Source organism: Nesoenas mayeri, assembly GCF_963082525.1.
Source record: "Nesoenas mayeri genome assembly, chromosome: 6".
Taxonomy (NCBI): domain Eukaryota; kingdom Metazoa; phylum Chordata; class Aves; order Columbiformes; family Columbidae; genus Nesoenas; species Nesoenas mayeri.
Genome location: NC_137545.1, coordinates 42,911,831 through 42,931,310, shown reverse-complemented (window position 1 = coordinate 42,931,310; position 19,480 = coordinate 42,911,831). Strand labels below are relative to the sequence as shown.

Here is a 19,480-nt window from a genome sequence, read left to right as displayed (position 1 = left end):
GCTGTGGTTTGGTAACTGAACAAGGGACCAGATCACACGGGTTGGCATCCAAACGTGTCTGAGCACAGCGGAGGAAAGGAAAAGTCTCTCGAGTGAAGGAGCAGCGGGGGACCCTCCTGCAGAGCGGCAGGAATCCGGCCACAAACCCCAAAAGCTTTGCCCTTTATTTGAACACAAGGCATGGCCAAATCCTGCTCTGCACAAGCATCCCCAGCCCTCCTGCAGCTCACGGATGATCTGCCACCCTCTGAGCCACTTTAGGAGAGGGTTTGCCTAGTCCTTGCTGGGTTTTTCAAGCACAAAACCCCGTGCCGGCAATGCTGCAGCAGGGGTAGCACCAGCATCTCAACATCTACCGAAATATTCCCCAGATTTCTAGAATGAACCGGAGAAAATAAAAATCAAAGCAAGCTGATTTTGCCTGCACACGAGCCTCCAGGAGAACACAGGTCTCCGGGTGATTTTGTGGGAAGCATGAACTGCGAGGCACTGTCTGGATCACCGCTTTGCTCCAGAAAACTGGCCAAACTCACTCAAAACTGGATAAACTCACCAGGAGTCACCTGCAGCTTGGTGGCCTCTGCCTACAGGTCTGGCTGGGACGTGCTGCTCCTTCCACCCGGAGCCCCCAGCAGCTGCTGAGCTGCAATTAATGCCATTGCTGGCCAAACCACCCAGTACTGCCCAGCTCTGAGGAACTGGGACCACAGGGACTCCACAAAGGTCAATCAAAACCTTTCAGCCACATCTTCCCATGTGGACCCCAACCTGCTTTAACCGCTCTGTTTCCAAAATGACTTTAACACTAGAAAACGTGAAGTTGTGAGACTGAAAGCAGGGAAAACCCAAAGGAGAGAGGAAGGAGGATGGTCAAAAGCTCCTGTGATGCCCCATCCCCACATCCCGGTCTGTATGTGTCTCTCACACAAACAACCCAGCCGTGCCATTGGAAACCTATCTCCAGGTTTCAGTCTTTGCAGGACTTCTTCCAGTTCCCATGGCGAACTCCGATTACTCCTGGTGCTGGTACCAGCTGAACTCTGCTGTCCTGCCATACCGCCCAGAGCCAAATTCCCCCATTTCAATAGTGCTTTTGTTGTACTCGCTTTGGCCCTTGCAATGTCAGGGCCAAATTCTCATTTCCTCTCTCAGATTCTTACATATACAACTGAGGAATTCACCAAGGCCTAACCCAAGAAAGTCGCTTTTAAGATGAAGTAAGTCAATGTCAACAAAGGGAACCTTTTCTACAATACTTCTGCATTGTGTTACTCTTCTCTGTGGATTCACACAATTAACCGCGGCCCCTTCCCAGACAGCTCTCGCCATCTCCACCTCGGGCAGTGCGAAAGCCACGTCCTGTAGGAACAGCTCTTTATTTACGTGGAGTCCTTGCAACTCCTTGAATTACTCAAGCTTTGACATTACGTCCTGGAGCAGCAGCTTGTTAGGGCCAGATCGTGACAAGAACAAGCGGATCTGCCAAATCGTTCACCATCAGCTCTCCCTTCTTGCTTTGGGCTTGTCATATAGCCAAGCTCATAGCTGGTGGAAGCAGCCCAAAAACGCAGATTTTTAGTAGTATTTGGGCAAGGGCTAAAAAAAAAGATTATTTATCCTTTTTCAAGCAAATTTCAGCACTACCTTCAACCTATGGCCTGAGAGGACCAGGGGATTTTCTCAGAGGCTGTCCAGATGGATGGGGAATGCTCACAGCTCACCAGGCTGGTACGGACACACGCTCACGTGCATATTTGCTATTAGAGCCTTAGAACGCACCATTTCATATCTTAAATAAAGATGAGGGATGATTTTTGTTCCAAAGGAGTGGAGAAATGCCTGCAGCAGCTGTGCTGCCCTCCCGCTCCCCAAACACCATCACTCTTCCCTGTGAGCACAGGAAAAATGCCTAAAAGCCGGGCGCTGAGGACTGACAAATCTGTTAAACTACAGACTAAACTGTGTGTACATCTGCGAATACTTAATGTACACTGTGACTACCAACATGCCCTTACTGGGACTGCAGGAGCGAGGAGCAAACCCAACTGTAACGTGTCAGAGTTACTGAGAGCAGCTTGCTGACTTGAGGAAAAATGCAGAGAACATTGGAACGTTTTGGGTTTTGTTTAAATATAAGAAAGAGACCATCCTTTTTTGATCTGCCCTTGCCGTGGTGCCGCCGTGCAAGCTGGCGCTGGTGCCGGGGGTGCCAGCCAGAGCCTCCCCCCTCTGCTCCTCTCTTGTGCTCCAGGGGAAGTGGATTTGGTGAATAATCATGCATATGCACATTGAGGAACCACAAGTGGTGCAAGCTACTGCTATATTTATCAGCAGATAAGGACAGACGGCAGCTGCAGCGAGTCTCTCCCACACTTCCCCGTCTGTGGCTCCGAGGATGTTGGCACACGGACAGAATACGCGTCTTGATATTGCAGAAGCTGCTGCTTTTCCGCAGTGAAACAGTGCACACGACCAAAAGGCCACGCTCCTCTTACCTTCTCTACGGTACAAGGCATTTCTTGAAGATAAATGAATGAAGCTAAAAATGAAACGCACGTTATGTAGTTTGGAATATAAAAACAGTTGTATTGTGGTAATTTTAGGCCAAGGATCGGAAGGCAGATACATCTCTGCCTACGCCAGCAGGACCAGACACAGTAAACACTGAAACCAAAGTCTTGCTGGTGATAAATGGCACTCACCATGAAGTCGATGTTGTTGTCTTCATTTCGGAAGTGCTCCATCAGCTTCTCGAAGCGCTGCTTCTCTCCACACACCTACAAAAGAACCACCACGTGTTTGTTAAACTACAGCTTGCACAAGAGTATTAAAAACATTTAAAAAGCAGCTTATCTGCTTGCTCAAAACCTCTCTGTCCAGGTTTCCTCTCCTGTTAAAAGTATTCTTCTTCATGACAAATCCAGTGGACGAATCACCTGCGCTGCCAGCCTAAGGGGTCAGGTACAATTATAACTCTTTGTACCTCTTTTCCCCCCTAAAAATCTAATCATATCCGCTAATGGGAAGAACGTGAGCAAGAGAGTGGCGCTGGGCGATGCCACAGGAAGACTCGGCCTCTCACAGTTCAGAACTGGCTTTGCACTCTCATCTAATATAATTAGGAAGGAGAACAAATTACAGGGAAAAAAAAATGAAATTATTGCTGGCTAAACGAGGAGTGAAATACATCAGCGTGACTATCAGAATTACACAGCCATAATATGGGGAGGCTGGCAGGAAACGCAACCAACTTGAGGGAGAAATAAGATCTAAGATAAAGCAGGTCTCAGGATATTGCTTAAACCTTTTTACTTCCCAGCAGCTTCTCTGGCTCAGTCCTACTTTTCCCAGCACACCAAATGATCTAGAGGAGTCCACACCAAAATCGCAAAATATTAAATAAGCTGGAAGCAAAGGGAGCAGAGGTGAGCACCGGAGGTGCATCCATGTCCCCATCCTCCTGAATAGCAACTGCAACCCCTCCCCTCTGTGCTACTTCATTCGGGGTATTTTTTACATCCCTGAACACCTAAGCCATAGGGGTAGAGGCTGGTGCATGGCAGTTACGCTGAGCCCAGTCATCCCAGCCATCCCAGTCACCCCAGTCATCCCAGCCATCCCAGTCGTCCCAGCAGGGTCAGCTGGGAGGCAATGGGGCAGTGCAGAGGGTCCGGCACACTCCCAGACCCACTGATCTCACACCCCACACCGCGGGCTGACTTCTCGGTCACTGGATTCTGGTGTCAAACTGAGCCGCGGATCCAGGGAGAGCACGGGCACACTCTTCTCAATGAGGCACCAAGTGCCTGGGCAAGCACATCCCTGCACAGACGGTGCTGAATGATGCTCCCAGCATCACCTTCCTCAGGTGCTGGCTGTTGACAGAGGGACAGAGCAGCTCTAAACCAAACTGGCCTGTTCTTAAAGGTCTTGAAAAACAGAGTCCGATTATGTGGGTGATTGAAATGTCCCTTCTGCTGAAGAACAAAACCCTCAAAGAGCCCAAGAGGCTCTTTCCTTCCTTAACCAGATTTCACCCAAACGTCCCAGGAGTGCTGGGGAGCCGGCCATGGGACCTCCAGCCCAGGATATCTGGTTAGAATCATAGAATCACAGGATGGTTTGTGTTGAAGGGCCCTTCCCAGCTCCCCCAGTGCCCCCCCTGCCATGAGCAGGGACATCTTCACCAGCTCAGGGTGCTCAGAGCCCTGTCCAGCCTGGCCTGGGATGTCTCCAGGGATGGTTCAGCCACCACCTCTCTGGCCAACCTGGGCCAGGCTCTCACCACCATCAGGGCAACAATTCCTTCCCCATGTCCAGCCTGAATCTCCCTCCTTTAGTTTAAACCATCACCCCTTGTCTTATTGCAACAGGCTCTGATAAAAAGTCTGTCCCCATCTTTCTTATCGGCCCCTTTAGAGTACTGAGGTGGACTTCCAAGTCCACCAGCTTCTCAGTGGCACAACCCCTGAGACATCAGCTGCTGCCTCCCTTGGCGGCCAGCTCATGGCACTGTAGTTATGAGAAATCAGACAGTGAATGGTAATTAAGGATTGGCAAGAGCATCACCTACTTCTCCTTTAGAAACAAAACTCTTTGGGGCAGGGACCAGTTCTTTGTGCGTACTTCCACGTTTGTGTGCCCCACAAGGAGACCAAATCCCCGATTCAGGTTTCTAGATACTCCCAAAAGCAAATTCTTTACAAAGTATTCATTATTATTACTATTCCTATATCAGCTTCCTCTTTCTTACCGCGTCTATCTTACAGCATGGACCTACATAAAGGTGAAGGCCCCGAGCAGACCCCACTGAAGTCCCACAGAGTTGAGCGGGACCTAAACTGAGCTGAGATCTGCAAAGCACTGCAAGTACTGGTCTGTCGGGTGACCTCTCGCCACGTTTTCTGCTGCCTACCATGACCAAATAAAACATACTTGCGGTGTATGCGGGACATCTTCTGTGATTCCTAAGCAAAACTGCCACAACTGGGTTATTATTCAGATATTTGTGGTCGGTACCTGACGTCAATGGGAATTCTGCCAGTGGATCCCTGTGAGAGGACGCGGACAGTGGTTATGCTGAATTATTTGATAACACATTACAATCAATATTTGTGGCCACAATCCCACAAGTTGCAACTACTGCGCTCTGTGCAGGCTCAGCAAACCTGGCTTCACAGCCCCGGTAAGCCCGGAGCTGCGGTGGCTCACAAACACTTGCTAAAGTTGTATTTAAGTGTTTCTGGCTGAACCTTAAAGACTCACGAGTAGAGCAAACACACTTAAACAACAAAGCATGCACTCTCAAGTTGTGCTGGGGTGGGTAGATTGGATATTAGGAACAATTTCTTCCCCAAAGGGCTGTGGGGCATTGGAACAGGCTGCCCAGGGCAGTGCTGGGGTCACCATCCCTGGAGGGCTGGACAGACGGACATGAGGTTCTCAGGACATGGGGCAGGGGTGGGTTACGGTTGGACCTGATGATCTTAAAGGTCTTTTCCAACCAACCAAAACGATTCCATGATTCTACGACACGTACGCTACCATGCAGGAGCCACACGCCCTTCAGGAGGAAAAGAAATGAAATGCTGCAAAAACGTCAGCCCCGTCATGAAGAGCCAAAGAGAAAACCAGAATCTGGCCAGGTTTCAGGAGCTACTGGCACTGGAAGGATCAAAGGCAGCAGCTGCCCACCAACATAATTAGATTTTGGAGGCGTACGCTGGGCCTGATCCAGCCCCACTCAAAGCAAACCCAAGGAACCCTCTCCCTGACTCGCACCACAGGCTGCTCAGATGAATCCTCCCTACATTATTATCCCAAGCCATTTTTCTCCCGCTATAGTAAACGGGATGGTGTTTCAGCTCAAACAACTGCAGATTCTTCCAGCGCTCTCCGTGCTCTCCCGTCCCCACAAAACAGCGAAGAGTCAACACAACAAGAGAAAGAAGTAGATTCGTCTCAACTTTGAGCTCTAAACTATCACATCTCTCTTGCACCCACTTCAGGAAAACTGGAACTGACTCGAACAACACCATGTATTATGGAAATAAAAATAACAATGGTACATATGATCGCTCAACAATAAAAGCCAGAAGGACTGATTTCTGGGAAATCTAATGTAAACCGTTCCACATGGATGAGAAAAGCTGACATAAACAACTACAAGCCGCCTACGGCTGACTAATTAAATTAGGGAGCAACTCAAAGCGATGCGGCCCCGGCAGAGAAGTGCCGGTGCCGGGACGCGAGCTGGGATACAGCAGCCGATAGCAGAGGGAAAAGTAAGAGCAACCTGCGGCTTTCGGCGGCCGCTCGCAGATATTTCACACTATCATCAGATGAGTCAGTGCTGGGAATGCGCGCGGTCCAAGGGACAGCGAGCTGACTTTCATGGAACGGTATAATTTACCCTGGAAGATTAAAGAGAGTGAAACTGTAGATGAAGCCTGCAGCCTGAAGCTTGGCCAAAATCCAAGACGAATGCTGAAATCAAATCCCACCACATAAAACCATATGTTGCCATTTATATTTGAATAAATTTCCAAGCTCTGTCATTTGAAAGTATAGCTGGGGCTAAGAAAGGCTGATCTTTATATTATTAGCATTATTCTGTGTAAGAAGGAAGATTAAACAGGATACCACAGCTATAAAAAACCTCTGTCTCTCCTTAGACTGTGAAAAAAAGAACTTTTTAGGTGGCATCAAGCCCACGTCATTCTAGAAGAACAATGTGACTCTATGGAAAACCACCCACGAAGGTCCTTTCCCTAGGAAGCCTCTGGGCGCTAACGAAGTAAACCCATCACAGATCTATTACAAAGGTACAATACAATCCTATAAGGAAGCAAAAGGATCCGTTATGAAAAATTCGGGGATGATTGTATCCATATCCACCTGGCAATGCTCTCGGGTCATCCTGTTCCCATTCAGACCACCCAAGAACATAGCTGAAGCACAACCATGCTCATGGGGGTGGATTACGGTGCGATGCTCCAGGAGGGTGTCCTGGGCAGGAAGCAAAACACAACAAGGGTATTTCGGAAAAACTGAACATGTTTCCATGTGCAGTGTCAGGCAGAAAGCGAAAATCCAGGCTGATGGAAGCACATCTATCATCCGCTTACACAAGACAGCTATCTAACAACATGAAGCACCACTTCGTTGGGTTGGGGAATGGAGCTCATCGCTAAACCTCCCCACAAGCAGATAGAGCACACCCCGTGTGGAGATGGCAGCCAACGCGGGCCGTATTTCAGGCTCTGGAGCTGCAGCTTGTTGGCCACTGGTACAGAACGTACACAGCTGCCAGACCGCTATCTCCTGCACGTCTGGAGGACCGATGCTCCTGAGATGCAGAGCCCCATCCAGACACTGGAACCATCCACTGCAACCATGAGTGGTGGTCTGTCAGCAACGGGGAGAGAATGACAGCTCTGAGGCAGCAATACGTGCTCCGAGTAATGACATGAGTAAGCTCAACAACTCACAGAACCCCAGAGTGTCAGGGGTTGGAAGGGACCTGGAAAGCTCATCCAGTGCAATCCCCCCATGGAGCAGGAACACCCAGATGAGGTTACACAGGAAGGTGTCCAGGCGGGTTGGAATGTCTGCACAGAAGGAGACTCCATAACCCCCTGGGCAGCCTGGGCCAGGCTCTGACACCCTGACCAGGAACAGGTTTCTTCTCGTATTTAAGTGGAACCTCCTGTGTTCCAGTTTGCACCCATTGCCTCTTGTCCTATCATTGGTTGTCACTGAGAAGAGCCTGGCTCCATCCTCATGGCACTCACCCTTTATATATTTATAAACATTAATAAGGTCACCCCTCAGTGTCCTCTTCTCCAAACTGAAGAGCCCCAGCTCCCTCAGCCTTTCCTCACACGGGAGATGCTCCACTCCCTGCAGCATCTTGGTGGCTGCGCTGGACTCTCTCCAGCAGTTCCCTGTCCTGCTGGAACTGAGGGGCCACAGCTGGACACAAGATTCCAGGTGTGGTCTCCCCAGGGCAGAGCAGAGGGGCAGGAGAACCTCTCTGACCTACTGACCACCCCCTTCTAACCCACCCCAGGTCCCATTGGCTTCCTGGCCACAAGGGCCCAGTGCTGGCTCATGGTCACCCTGCTGTCCCCAGGACCCCCAGGTCCCTTTCCCCTACACTGCTCTCCAACAGGTCACTCACAAAAGAAGTGGGTAACGCCTGGTAGTCCCAAACTCCATCCAGAAAATCAATTCATTTTGGCCGCATTTACACTCGACATGGTCCGGCACGGGAAACGCAGGTAACAGTGACCTCAGAGCGGGGAAAACAGTTCTCTGGAGGATCAAATTTAAAATACCTAAACCTTAGGAACAGCTCTGCAATACAGGACACTTTCTGACAGTGCAAACGTTAAAATAAGCATCTACCACGTGTCGCCCAAAGGTTGTTTTAAGCCGCTCCCTCCTCCTTCAACAACTCTTTGAGTTCTGCGGGAGCGGGAAGCGGTGGCAGCGTTTCACAGTGGATATACGCTGCGTAGATGAACACACACCGTACGCAATGTGCTGTTAGAAACAGCCTGATGTATGGGCAACCCAAAAATTGAGGGGAGCCTTTGTGAGTGTCCCCTCCTGGCTGTGCCCCTTTGTCCGGCAGCACAAAGCTGCTTTTTGTGCCCTCCACAGAGCGCTGTTTGCCCTCAGCACGCTGACGTTTTCACAGTTTGCTGAAGAACACAAAAAATCAGCTTTCCCATAAGCTACTGGTTAAGCAAACAGTTATTTAATACTTACTAGGTTAAAATACCTTTTGCTTCTCTACCAGCGGGGTTAAGGCACTCGCAAAATATTGCTGCAGTGCAAAAGAAAACAAATGTATTTACATTTTCCAGCCCGCGCTAACAGTTCCTCCTAGCGCTGAGTTATTACAATGGCCCGTAAGAATAATTCAGAACTGCTGTTTTCAGGGCTGCCATTCATTATGCAAATAGAGAAATGTGACTCTGAATTAAGCATTGTGAAAAATCGAGGGCTGAACAATATTGTCTCACTTTGCCGGAGTGAAAACTGATGGAGGTAAAGAATGAGGTTCATGTGCCACGTCCCCGCCTTCCCGCTCGCTGCCCGGCAATCCAGCTGAACCCGGCCTCTGTAAGCTCGGCTTTAATAGGCATAACCAGGTGATGCGCAAGGGGATTGTAATTCTGCTCACCGGTTTCTTTGGAGGAAAAGCATCTCAATTCCACTTTTATTTTTAAATACTAAAATTGTTTCCCGTAAGGAGAAGCGCATGAGTGTATACACACCTTACTGAATTCAATCATTCTGGTATATGTGTGTATAATAATCAATTTAACCGCGTTGCTGGACTAGAGCCAAAGTCAGGAAGCGCTCCCTGCAGAGCCGGGATTATTCCTGGCTGGTTTTCTGTCCCACTGCAGATCCCAGTCAATTCTTTTGCCTCCTCCGTTTGGATCCATTTTAAAACTACTATTGTGCTTACTGAAACAAACAAACAAAAAGAGCATACAGTCCTTCGGTCTTTTCCCAGGAATATTTAGTTGCTATTGAAGTAAATTCTCCTATGTTTAAAACAGAGATTAACAAAAAGCTTCATGAGAACCTAAGATTGTGCTCCTTAAAATGTTGGTTCAGAGTACTGTGAAGAATATTCAAAAACTGTAATTTTCAGGTCTCCGCTAATGCTGAGGAAATGAATATTTACAAAAATCTCACCATTTCTTTGTCACTCTTTTCATTATGCAACCCCATTAGCACTGCTGGGCTGTGATTTTTTTCAGTGTATCTGTAAACTGACTGAAGCTATTCATTTACTGGCTACTGCACTTGCAGCAAATGAAAAACATGTAAACCATGTCAATAAAACAGCTAACACGCCGCAAAAGAAATTCATTTTGAAGCATGGCCATAAGTGAGCCGGCAAACAGCTTTCTGCGCTCATAGCCTCAACCAGCTTCCATTCTGTTGAACCAGAACCTTTCTGTTCATTCTATTTCAATGGCAAACAGCTTTCTGCACTCATAGCCTCAACCAGCATTCGTTCTGTTCAACTAGGACTTTTCTGTTCATTCTATTTCAACCTTCTTTCCCTTTTAGCCCAGAGCGAGACCTCCTGCAAACGGATGAGCTGGACTGAAGCTGGAAACTGGGGACGATTCACCCAACATCTGCGCTGGCCTGGACAGAACGACCCAACCCAGGAGGTGTGCGAACATTTGGGGCATTTCTCTCTTGGGGAGCTGGAAGTTGCTGTTCTGTCCATGCTGAATAGTTCCCCAGAGAGCAGGCTGCAGAAAGTAGATACAGGCACCATGAGACTGACTTAAACCATCCCTGGCTTGCGCTCAATGTGAGAACCCCTTCAATGCTACAGCGAACAAAAAGCTGAAATGAAAGGATGGATGAGAAACTAATACTGATGTCTCCCTTAAAATTCCTGGTTTATTCTGTGCAGTGCAGATGAGGATTTCATTTTAAATGCCTCCTGACTTTTGGCAAAATTTAAAAAAAAATGTATTCAACAGCTTTTCCACTCACTGGACTGAAAAAGGGAACCCGTGTTTCCTGCCACCCGTGTGACTGTGTGAAGCCTAATTTCCTCAGCTCTAATGAACTTTGTAATAAAACACTCACCTTTTCTTCCTCCCATCCATCCATCCATCCATCTATCCATCCACCCATCCTTCCTTCCATCCATTCTTTCTTCCATCCATCCATTCATCCTTCCTCCCACCCATCCTTCCTTCCATCCATCCATCCTTCCTCCCACCCATCCTTCCTCCCACCCATTCTTCCTTCCATCCATCCATCCTTTCATCCATCCATCCATCCTTCCTTCCATCCATTCTTCCTTCCATCCATCCATCCATCCTTCCGTCCATCCATCCATCCATTCTTCCATCCATCCATCCATCCATCCATCCATCCTTCCATCCATCCATCCTTCCTCCCATCCATCCATCCATCCATCCATCCATCCATCCATCCATCCACCTATCCACTCATCCCAATCCAGTCCTTCCCTGTCCTGCTCTCCATCCCCCACCAGTAACGACAGTTCTGGATTCTCTTTTCCTGTTGTGTTCTGCTTTATTCGATGCCACTTCAAGTTCCTGGTTCATTGTAAAATTTGTGGTGGCTTTGAAATACCCTTGTGTTCTTGTGTTTGGAAGCGACTTGCTCAACATGATCTTAATCCTGCACGGACAGCGAGCGCTGGGCTGTGTCTGTGATGCACAGTGCAATGCAAAGTGAAACAACCTGTGCACAAGAATCCATGATTTTGGATGAAATAAGGGGCAAGAATCATTTTCAGGAGACAGATTAACAAAACAAAACATCCTGTAGAACATTTGTAAAACAAAAAGATTGGCCTATAAAATCATCTTCAAATGAAAAGCCATTTTCAGAAAAAGAATTCTTGACAAGATTCAGATCAACTGTGGTTTTCCAGCTCAGTCAGACCCTGAGAACCAAATCCTGTTCCCATTTACATCAGATCAAAGTTCAAAGCCTAATGAAATATTTGATGTTCACCCTGATGTAAATAGAAGCCGAATTTGGTCTGAAATATCCTGGTTTCCCTACTGACTTTATTACAGAATAAGTGTTAGGCAGGAGTTCAGGTTTCTTTTGAAGTTATTTTATGGCAAGGAGATAGAGCAGCAGAGATCTAGTTCGACGAGTCTAATCTGTCCTAAATATGCAGAGTGCCTGATGAAAGAAGCGCGAGGAGCCGTGGCACCCGCAACGCAGCTACAGAACCCGCACAAATATCCTTGAGTTTCCAGTAATTTCAATTGGAATATACTGCTAGAAATCCAACCCTGGGTACTCCACGTCAGCACCTCAGAGGAGTTTTAACAGACCAGCTGAATGAGCTGTAAACACTGTAAGACTGAAGACACTGTAAACACTGTAAGACTTGAAAACATCACTGAAAACTTGCGCAGGAGGAAACTGGAAAACAACAGCACAGAGCAGGAAATAAGCAGCGGAATTGGTTCAAAAGAACAGATAAATGAAGAACTGAGAAAAGTACAATCTCCCCCTCGCCAGCCCCTTCACCCACAACATCCACAGTTCCACTGCAGCAAAGACTTGATCAAACAACACAGGAATGGAATAGCTAAATAATGGCAGACAAACTGTGTCACACGGGAATTCCTGAACATGGGCAGGACTGAAAAAAGAGGTGATAGAGCACTTGGAAGGAAACGAAGGAGCAAAACCTCCACTGCAGATGTCAGGAAGGTCAGAGAGCAAACAGCACTTCGTCCATCCTTCCCTAGGACAGTGGCTGGACTCGACAATCCTTGTGGGTCCACCTCAGGACATTCTATAACATGATTCTACGCAAAGGGCCAGTTTAATGATCCTTACAGACCGTCCCGACCAGTGGTTATTCCGGCTGGACTCATTTGCCCACCTTATCTATAACCCCTCACACGCTCCTCCCTCGTGAGTCACAGTTCTTCTATAATAAACTAGTAATAAGCCAGAAGAGCTTAAGCCTGGAGAAACACCACTGTACTTGGCACGATTACAGTGCTTTTCCTATTTAAAGCGCTTCTCTCATATTACCCGATTGTTCTTCATAACAATTTCATCTGCATTTGCTTCCGCAACCCCTCCGTTTCACAAAGGTGCAAACAAAGCCACAGGTACCGGCAGCTGGCTCAAGGCTACAGGTGAGGAAATGGAACAACAGAACTACAGTTTCCAGTTGTGTGCCTGCAGGAAGGGACTGCAGACCTCTCCCCAGCTGGAAGCAGAATGTCTTAGTGCCATATTCGGGGTTTATTTCCATACTCTTCGGCTGGTGTCACCCAGCAGAAAGGCTTTCTCCATGGTCACACAATCATTCCAAGGCGATTTCCGTGCTGTTCCCATCACCTCTGTCCTCAGGCGGCTCTAAACACACAACACAGCTCACGTCTAGGACAGGTCTGGTCTTGCAAAGCTGAGGTTTCTACAACAGGCCCACACTGGAGATGACTTTTTGCTCTGGTTAATGACGAGCACCTGAGAAATACAGCTATTTGTCTAAGACATGCAAATATTGACAGTGGGTGGAAATGAGAGATTGGTATCTCTCCACCAGAAACAACTTCCAAAACACTAAAAGTTAAAAAAAAAACGTGGCTTGTTGATCATGTGCATTAACCCACTTAGAGCAACCATGGCAATGAGGGAGAACAAGCTACATGTCCATACACAGTCCAGTAGGGACCCATCAAGCCTAACAATTTTTGAGCTGGTAAGTCTAGATTCATTTTCCTCTGGTAATAAATCCACACATATATCCAATATTCAAAATAAAGCAGAACAGCAGCTTTCTAGGACTTGATTCCCACAGTCGTGCTTCTGAACCTTCATGCTATGTTCTCAGATCCCATTAACCATCGTAGGCAAACATGGGGTGCACTTGAACCTACATGCCTGTTTTGCCCCAGTTGAGCCTGTTGGAATATCTATATTAATTTCAGCATTCAGTGTTTCATCACAGAGATTTGATTTTCTAATTTCTCCACAAATACAATTTCTACTCACAGTAAAACCACGAGTTTTGCATTCCAAGGGCTTGTGTAAATGGCTCTGAAGACGAGAGATCTAATACATCATCCCCGGTTGTTTTATCAAAGAACACACAAAAGAGTTCAGGAACTGCAGCAAAGTTCTCAAGATCTCCATTAATTTTCACTTTAGGGATGTAACTCGACCAGCCAAAAGGTAAAGGGAGCAATTCACAGTCTGGACTCATCCTGTTGGGATTACGGCTCATTTGAACAAAAGCACACGAAACGATGGCATCAGCACCGCTGTCTGCCTCTTTCCACTCAAAGTGACTTATGGCAAACCTGCAGTTTATGGGAAACCTTTAGGAAATGCAGCTGAATGTGAAAGCTCTGGCCAGTGACATCCATGTAAGAGAACCATCGACACGCGCGCCAAAGTCCAATAAAGCAGAGTAACGTACCTCCTTAAAGTTATCGAACGCAGATAAAATGATTTCGTGCCCTCCTCTGACGAGGCAAACAGCTGCTAAAAGCTCTAAGACAAGGGCCTTTGTCCTGCGAAGAAAAGAAACCGCGACAGTCAGCGACCGCCATGTGAGGAGCCACCTTCTCTCTGTTCAAAACCAGATGTGGGACACGGAGTTTGCATCCCATGTATTTTTGAAACGAGTCAACCTGCGAGGTGTGTAATGCTGAGCATCCCGGGGATTCTGACTCTCCCAGGATCATGCAGTTTTCCCCCATTTTAACACTTCACAAAACATGCAAAAATTGAAATTGTAAAATATACTTGAGGAAATCAAAGCAAACAAGTCTGGGAAAGGCAGAGCACACCAGCCTTGGACAGCTCGTCCTAGAGTCCCCGTACAAACCCGGGGGAACGCAGGCTTACACAAGCTGGGATCACCGCACACCACCCATTAGTCTTCACCGCAACGCAGCCCTTTTCCTCTGACCCTGTTTTCAATGACTGCACTTGTAATTCAAGTCGGTGTTTTTCCCGATACAAATCTGAGTTATTTTCTGTGATAATTCGTATTATTCGTAGCCACAGAAAAAAATCAAGACGTGGTTTGCTGAAGTAAATATGGGATGCCTTAGCACGTCGTTCCCCTCTTGAATCAGAAATCTGGGCAACTGATCGGCAGCAGCGCTAACACAGCAAATTAATGAGAGAAGACAACAGAATACCAAAAGAAAAGCATGCAACAGACTCGATGTAAATCTAATATAAATAATCCCCAGTACTTTCTTACAGGGTTCACATAAGGCAAAAGCACCAACTGGACTTTATGGCCAGATGAGCTCTGGGCAGATAGAAAAATCATGCAGACACGTATGAAATTAGTCTCATGCTAAAGCACTGACTCAAACCAGATGTTACAGAACAAGAAATACCTTTTGGCTTTCAAAGTGTCAAGGTTATCTTTGGAAACCAGACAAAATGTTCACTTTCCTAGGAAATTTTAGATGTATCATTTTCAATTCTTACTCATCAATTATTGTTTTTCTTGCCACAAGGAGAAAACCCAAACTGTTCCAGACAGGGTGGAGGGTTCTTAATACGGATCTTCAGGAACATCCATCCCAGGGTGGGTGTGCAGGGAGGGCGCAGAGCCCGGGGATGCACATCTGAGTGGGGACAGGAGGTCACGGCTGTGTCGGTGACACGGGTTTGGGGACAAACAGAGGAGAGGGGGTCCCTGAAGCCACCCCCTCCTGGCCTGCCCGCTCCTGCGGCACTTGGCTGGCTCAGGGATGGGATCAGCTCTGCAGCATCTCCCGCAACCCTCCGCACTCAAACCTCTGCTTTCTTCACAGCTTATGACGGGGCTAAACCAAAGAGGTTTTGAACAGCAATAAGTTTTACCTTCAGATTATTTTAGCCACATTGGAAAGCATTTTTTTTTTAAATCAACAGAAATATAAGTAACGCGTTTCTTTAAAAAATGAAAACTCAGGCTCTGTCTTGATCGCCTGATTTCCAGGCACCGGACAACAAAAATGATAAAAGCAATAAACTTCCCATATCCTTCCCATCCATCCTGTGCCTGGGCTTGCTGACTTAGAGCTCAAGAAAAGAAAGGAAGGAAACATCTACTCCCATCAGGACAAGATTTCAAACAGTGCTCTGCAAGGCAAGCGGACAGCCTAAGCAAAGCCTATATGTATATGTGCATACATATATATACACACACACATATACAGTGCTGTTTAGTTTTGTTCATCCCCTGGTTTGACCTTTCCTTGCAAACACCCATATGTCAGATTTGGCTCCTTCAGACGTGCAGGAGCCCTGCAGCTCCAGGCTCTGCCCGGGTGACATGGGTGCGGGGACAGGGGGGGACATCGGTGCCACCACCCACTTATGGAATTGCTGCTGCACCTGAACAGCAACCTGACACCGAACAAGAATCAAACCCTCACTCCGAGGAAGTCAAACCTAAGCACCCTTTAGACAAAATTCTATAGAGAAGATATTCCTGGTTTTCAGGAAAATGCAGCTGAGCTGCTGATGATCAGCAGGGTCTTCCTTGCACTACGACAGAGTCGATTGCTTCTGAAACCAACAGAACTAGATGGCAACTGCTCACCTATTCGCATCATTACACAGATTTAATCTGATTCGGAATGACGTCTGATTTGCGCTACAGATTTGTGCGTGAAAGGATCCCTGAACATCCCTTTCCAAGTGCTCTTTACTTACCTACTTCTTAAACTCTCTAAAAGCAAGCGCAGCCTACCTGGGATTCTTGTTGTTCAAACTTAGTGCAATTTCATTAACGGCGTGTGGATGCGACATGACCATATTGAATCCATACTGAAAAGAGAAGGGAAAAACAGTGCTTCGGTTTTGAGACTGAAATTACTGCTTTTAAAACCCAACAAATCACACATCTCCAAGCAGATCAGTCTTCCCCCGCAACTGGAAGTCGAACAAAATGCTGTTGAGTTTAACACAGCGCATTTCCATCCACCACTGTGCCCAACAACTAATGCTGTCAAACATGCTTGTTTTGGCCATGTCAGCCAACAAAAGGGGTCCCCGAGCTGCTCCCCCAGCACCGCCAGCCCCTCCGCCCATCACCTCTTCCCTCCAACCCCTTTTAATTCCGACAGCCGAGTGTGTCATTGACTCCCTAAGGAGGAATTTGCAATTGAGCTGCCCAAGTCGCCCCTTTTGCACGTGTGCGCTGCCAGAGAGCGAGGGCAGCCCGCGGGTGCTGCACAGCTACTGCTGGATTCGCCCTCCAAAAGCCAAAAAAGAACTGCTTTGGATATCCTGTGCTGGTTATTAGCACAGGATTGCTGTTCGCATCCTTCCCATCGAGGTGAGAAACCCTGAAAACCCCAGGGAGAGAGTGACCCCAAGGGCAGAGCTCACACACGCAGCCGGGTTAGAACACCCCGTACGATCACAAAACTTGTAATAAAAGTGTTCGCCACAGCTTTTCTTTGAAGTACATCACTTCCAGTGTTAGTGTTTCAGTAAAAAGTCAAGAATCGCGAGTTGCTGACACTGCCTGGGCACGCCATATGCCCACAGCAACCCGCTCAGGGGAAAAGACACTCCTGAAAATCAGATCAGCTTTGGGCTAGTTCGTTCTCTGACTTGCAGTTATTGCAATTGCCTTGCACGCCAGAAGAGCAAAAGCTTGGATTTTCCATCTGGAAAACTCTCACATTTCCTAAGTGTCCATGCTAAATCCTGAGACAAATTCTAACTGCGTATCTAATAGGTCAGTGCAAACTGAGCCATCCTGCGAACGGGACCTGGCCCACTATCCACAGGTTGTTATCTGTGTGTACTAAACTTTATGGTTGGACTCGATGATCTTAAAGGTGTTTTCCAACCTAAATGACTCTATGATTCTACAAATCACCTGAACAAGGACTGTGTTATATTGCTTCCCGGCTACATGGCCTAAGAACAAGAATTTAAACCTTTGCATCAGTTTTACCTTAACAATCCACCACTGCCCTTTCCCTCTCCCTCCCACCACCAAAACAGTTTTGTGGTCCAAAAGAACGAGCAGGGAAATACCTGGTAATTCATTATGGCCCGTAAACACATGATGCAGACATGAACGTCATCTTTTTTACTCACTAATCTGGAATTTTTTAGCGTTCTTCGGCTTGGCAAGGTGTTATACCTGCAAACAGAAACAGCGCTCATCAGTCACAAGGCTCTTTTGAGGTGGTGAGAATAAAGGGAATGGAAACATTCCTCCGCTGGGTGAAAATGCAGAAATCATTCAGTGCTGCAGAGCAGACGAGCACCGGACAATACACACAAATAGAGCTGAAAAAAGGTGATGGGACCTCCATCCTTCATGGCAACCAAACGGGAAAGAACCATCCACCCACAGTCATATTCTGGATTTTCTTCCATGCGCTTCACTCTGCATGAGCCACAGCACAGAGCTTTAATAGAACTGAACAGTCAGGGGCATCAGCAAGTGCATTAATTCCCGCTGCACTTGGTTTAAGGATGGTGCCCCTCTTGTGTTCTGAAAACCCCCCAAACTACTGAAGGAAAATCCAGCCCTCAGGAACCTTCCTAAGAACAGAGGCGCTAATTATTTTAATTGTAACCCCTAGCTGGTTAATCGATCTTGAATTCGATTAAAGGAGCGCAGGGAATAAACACAAAGGGAAATCTTCTAAATCTGCCATTTCTATAGCGTAGCAAATGAAAACCACATTGGGCTCTTCCTGAGATACGGCGTATTTTCTCTAAGACAAAACACACCGAGCTGAGCGCAGGGAATTGGAGAGAAGGAGGCACTGCCATGTGAAATATATATATGTTCTTATGTAGGTGGAATGGAATAAGCACCAAGAAAATTATGATTATGGTTCATATCACAGGCGATGCCAAGAGTGCTGGTGAAGGGTGGTGTTCGGGGTTGGAAAAACACATTATTTATCCCACTCCCCCCACGTGCAGCGTAAATACAGCCCGGAGAGAAGGTCCAGGGCGGTTCTCATTTTGTCCCAGGGCTGCAGCATCCAGAGATTTGCTCCTAATTTACACCTGGGCAGGTGAGAGCAGAGACCAGACGGGCACCGGCTCAGATTCTAATGAAACGTCTGGGCAGCCACAATAATCCTTTCGCATTTACAACTATCGTGCTCAGGCCTGAAAACGGTGGGAGGAAGAATAAAAACCCACCGATAGGAAGGCAGAAAGAAAAACAACGTGATGCATGAGCAGCGATGTGCAAATCCTGACATTTGCTATGCAGGGAGCAACTCCACAAGACTTGCAGACAAGGGCAGCTGGCCAAGGCCACCTCTGCGGCCTGAGAACGTGCATGGCAAGGCTTTGCTTCTCTTTGATTCAGAAGAACAGCAGTGGGGAAAGGTTCAGGATTCCAGCATCCTCAGCTCTCCCTCCAGTTCCTGAGCGGGAGGGGAAGGAATAGGTGCTGGTACCCAGTAGAGACCCAAATTACAACTGCAAACGTGGTAGGATGGGGAGATGGAGATTGGGGGAGCTGGAGACCGGGAGAGCTGGAAATCAGGAGAGATGGAGATTGGGAGAGATGGGGATTGGGGGAGCTGGAGATTTGGGGACCTGGAGACTGGGGGAGCTGGAGATTGAGGGAGCTGGAGATTAGGAGAGCTGGAAATCAGGAGAGCTGGAGATTGGGAGAGATGGGGATTGGGGGAGCGGGAGATTTGGGGACCTGAAGATCGGGGGAGCTGGAGATCAGGAGACCTGGAGAAACAGAGAGCTCCCCGGGGACACACAGCCCCAGGCTCTGCCTGGCGGGGACCTGGGGGTCCTGGTGGACAGCAGGGTGACCATGAGCCAGCACTGGGCCCTTGTGGCCAGGAAGCCAATGGTACCTGGGGTGGATTACAAGGGGGGTGGTTAGTATATCGAGAGAGGTTCTCCTGCCCCTCTGCTCCGCCCTGGTGAGACCCCATCTGGAATATTGTGTCCAGTCCTG

The 19,480-nt window shown here is 47.7% G+C and overlaps 1 protein-coding gene across 1 annotated transcript in view; it reads right to left on the bottom strand.

Annotated features, from left to right (window-relative positions):
- FMNL2 (formin like 2) overlaps positions 1-19,480 on the bottom strand; it is a gene marked incomplete at both ends in the record, with an annotated part of 128,845 nt that overhangs the window by 17,362 nt on the left and 92,003 nt on the right. The window contains 4 exons of the mRNA XM_080347215.1: positions 2,703-2,777; positions 13,982-14,075; positions 16,265-16,341; positions 17,566-17,674. Of these exons, the coding sequence (XP_080203341.1) occupies positions 2,703-2,777; positions 13,982-14,075; positions 16,265-16,341; positions 17,566-17,674 (355 nt within the window). The remainder of the gene's footprint in view (positions 1-2,702; positions 2,778-13,981; positions 14,076-16,264; positions 16,342-17,565; positions 17,675-19,480) is intronic.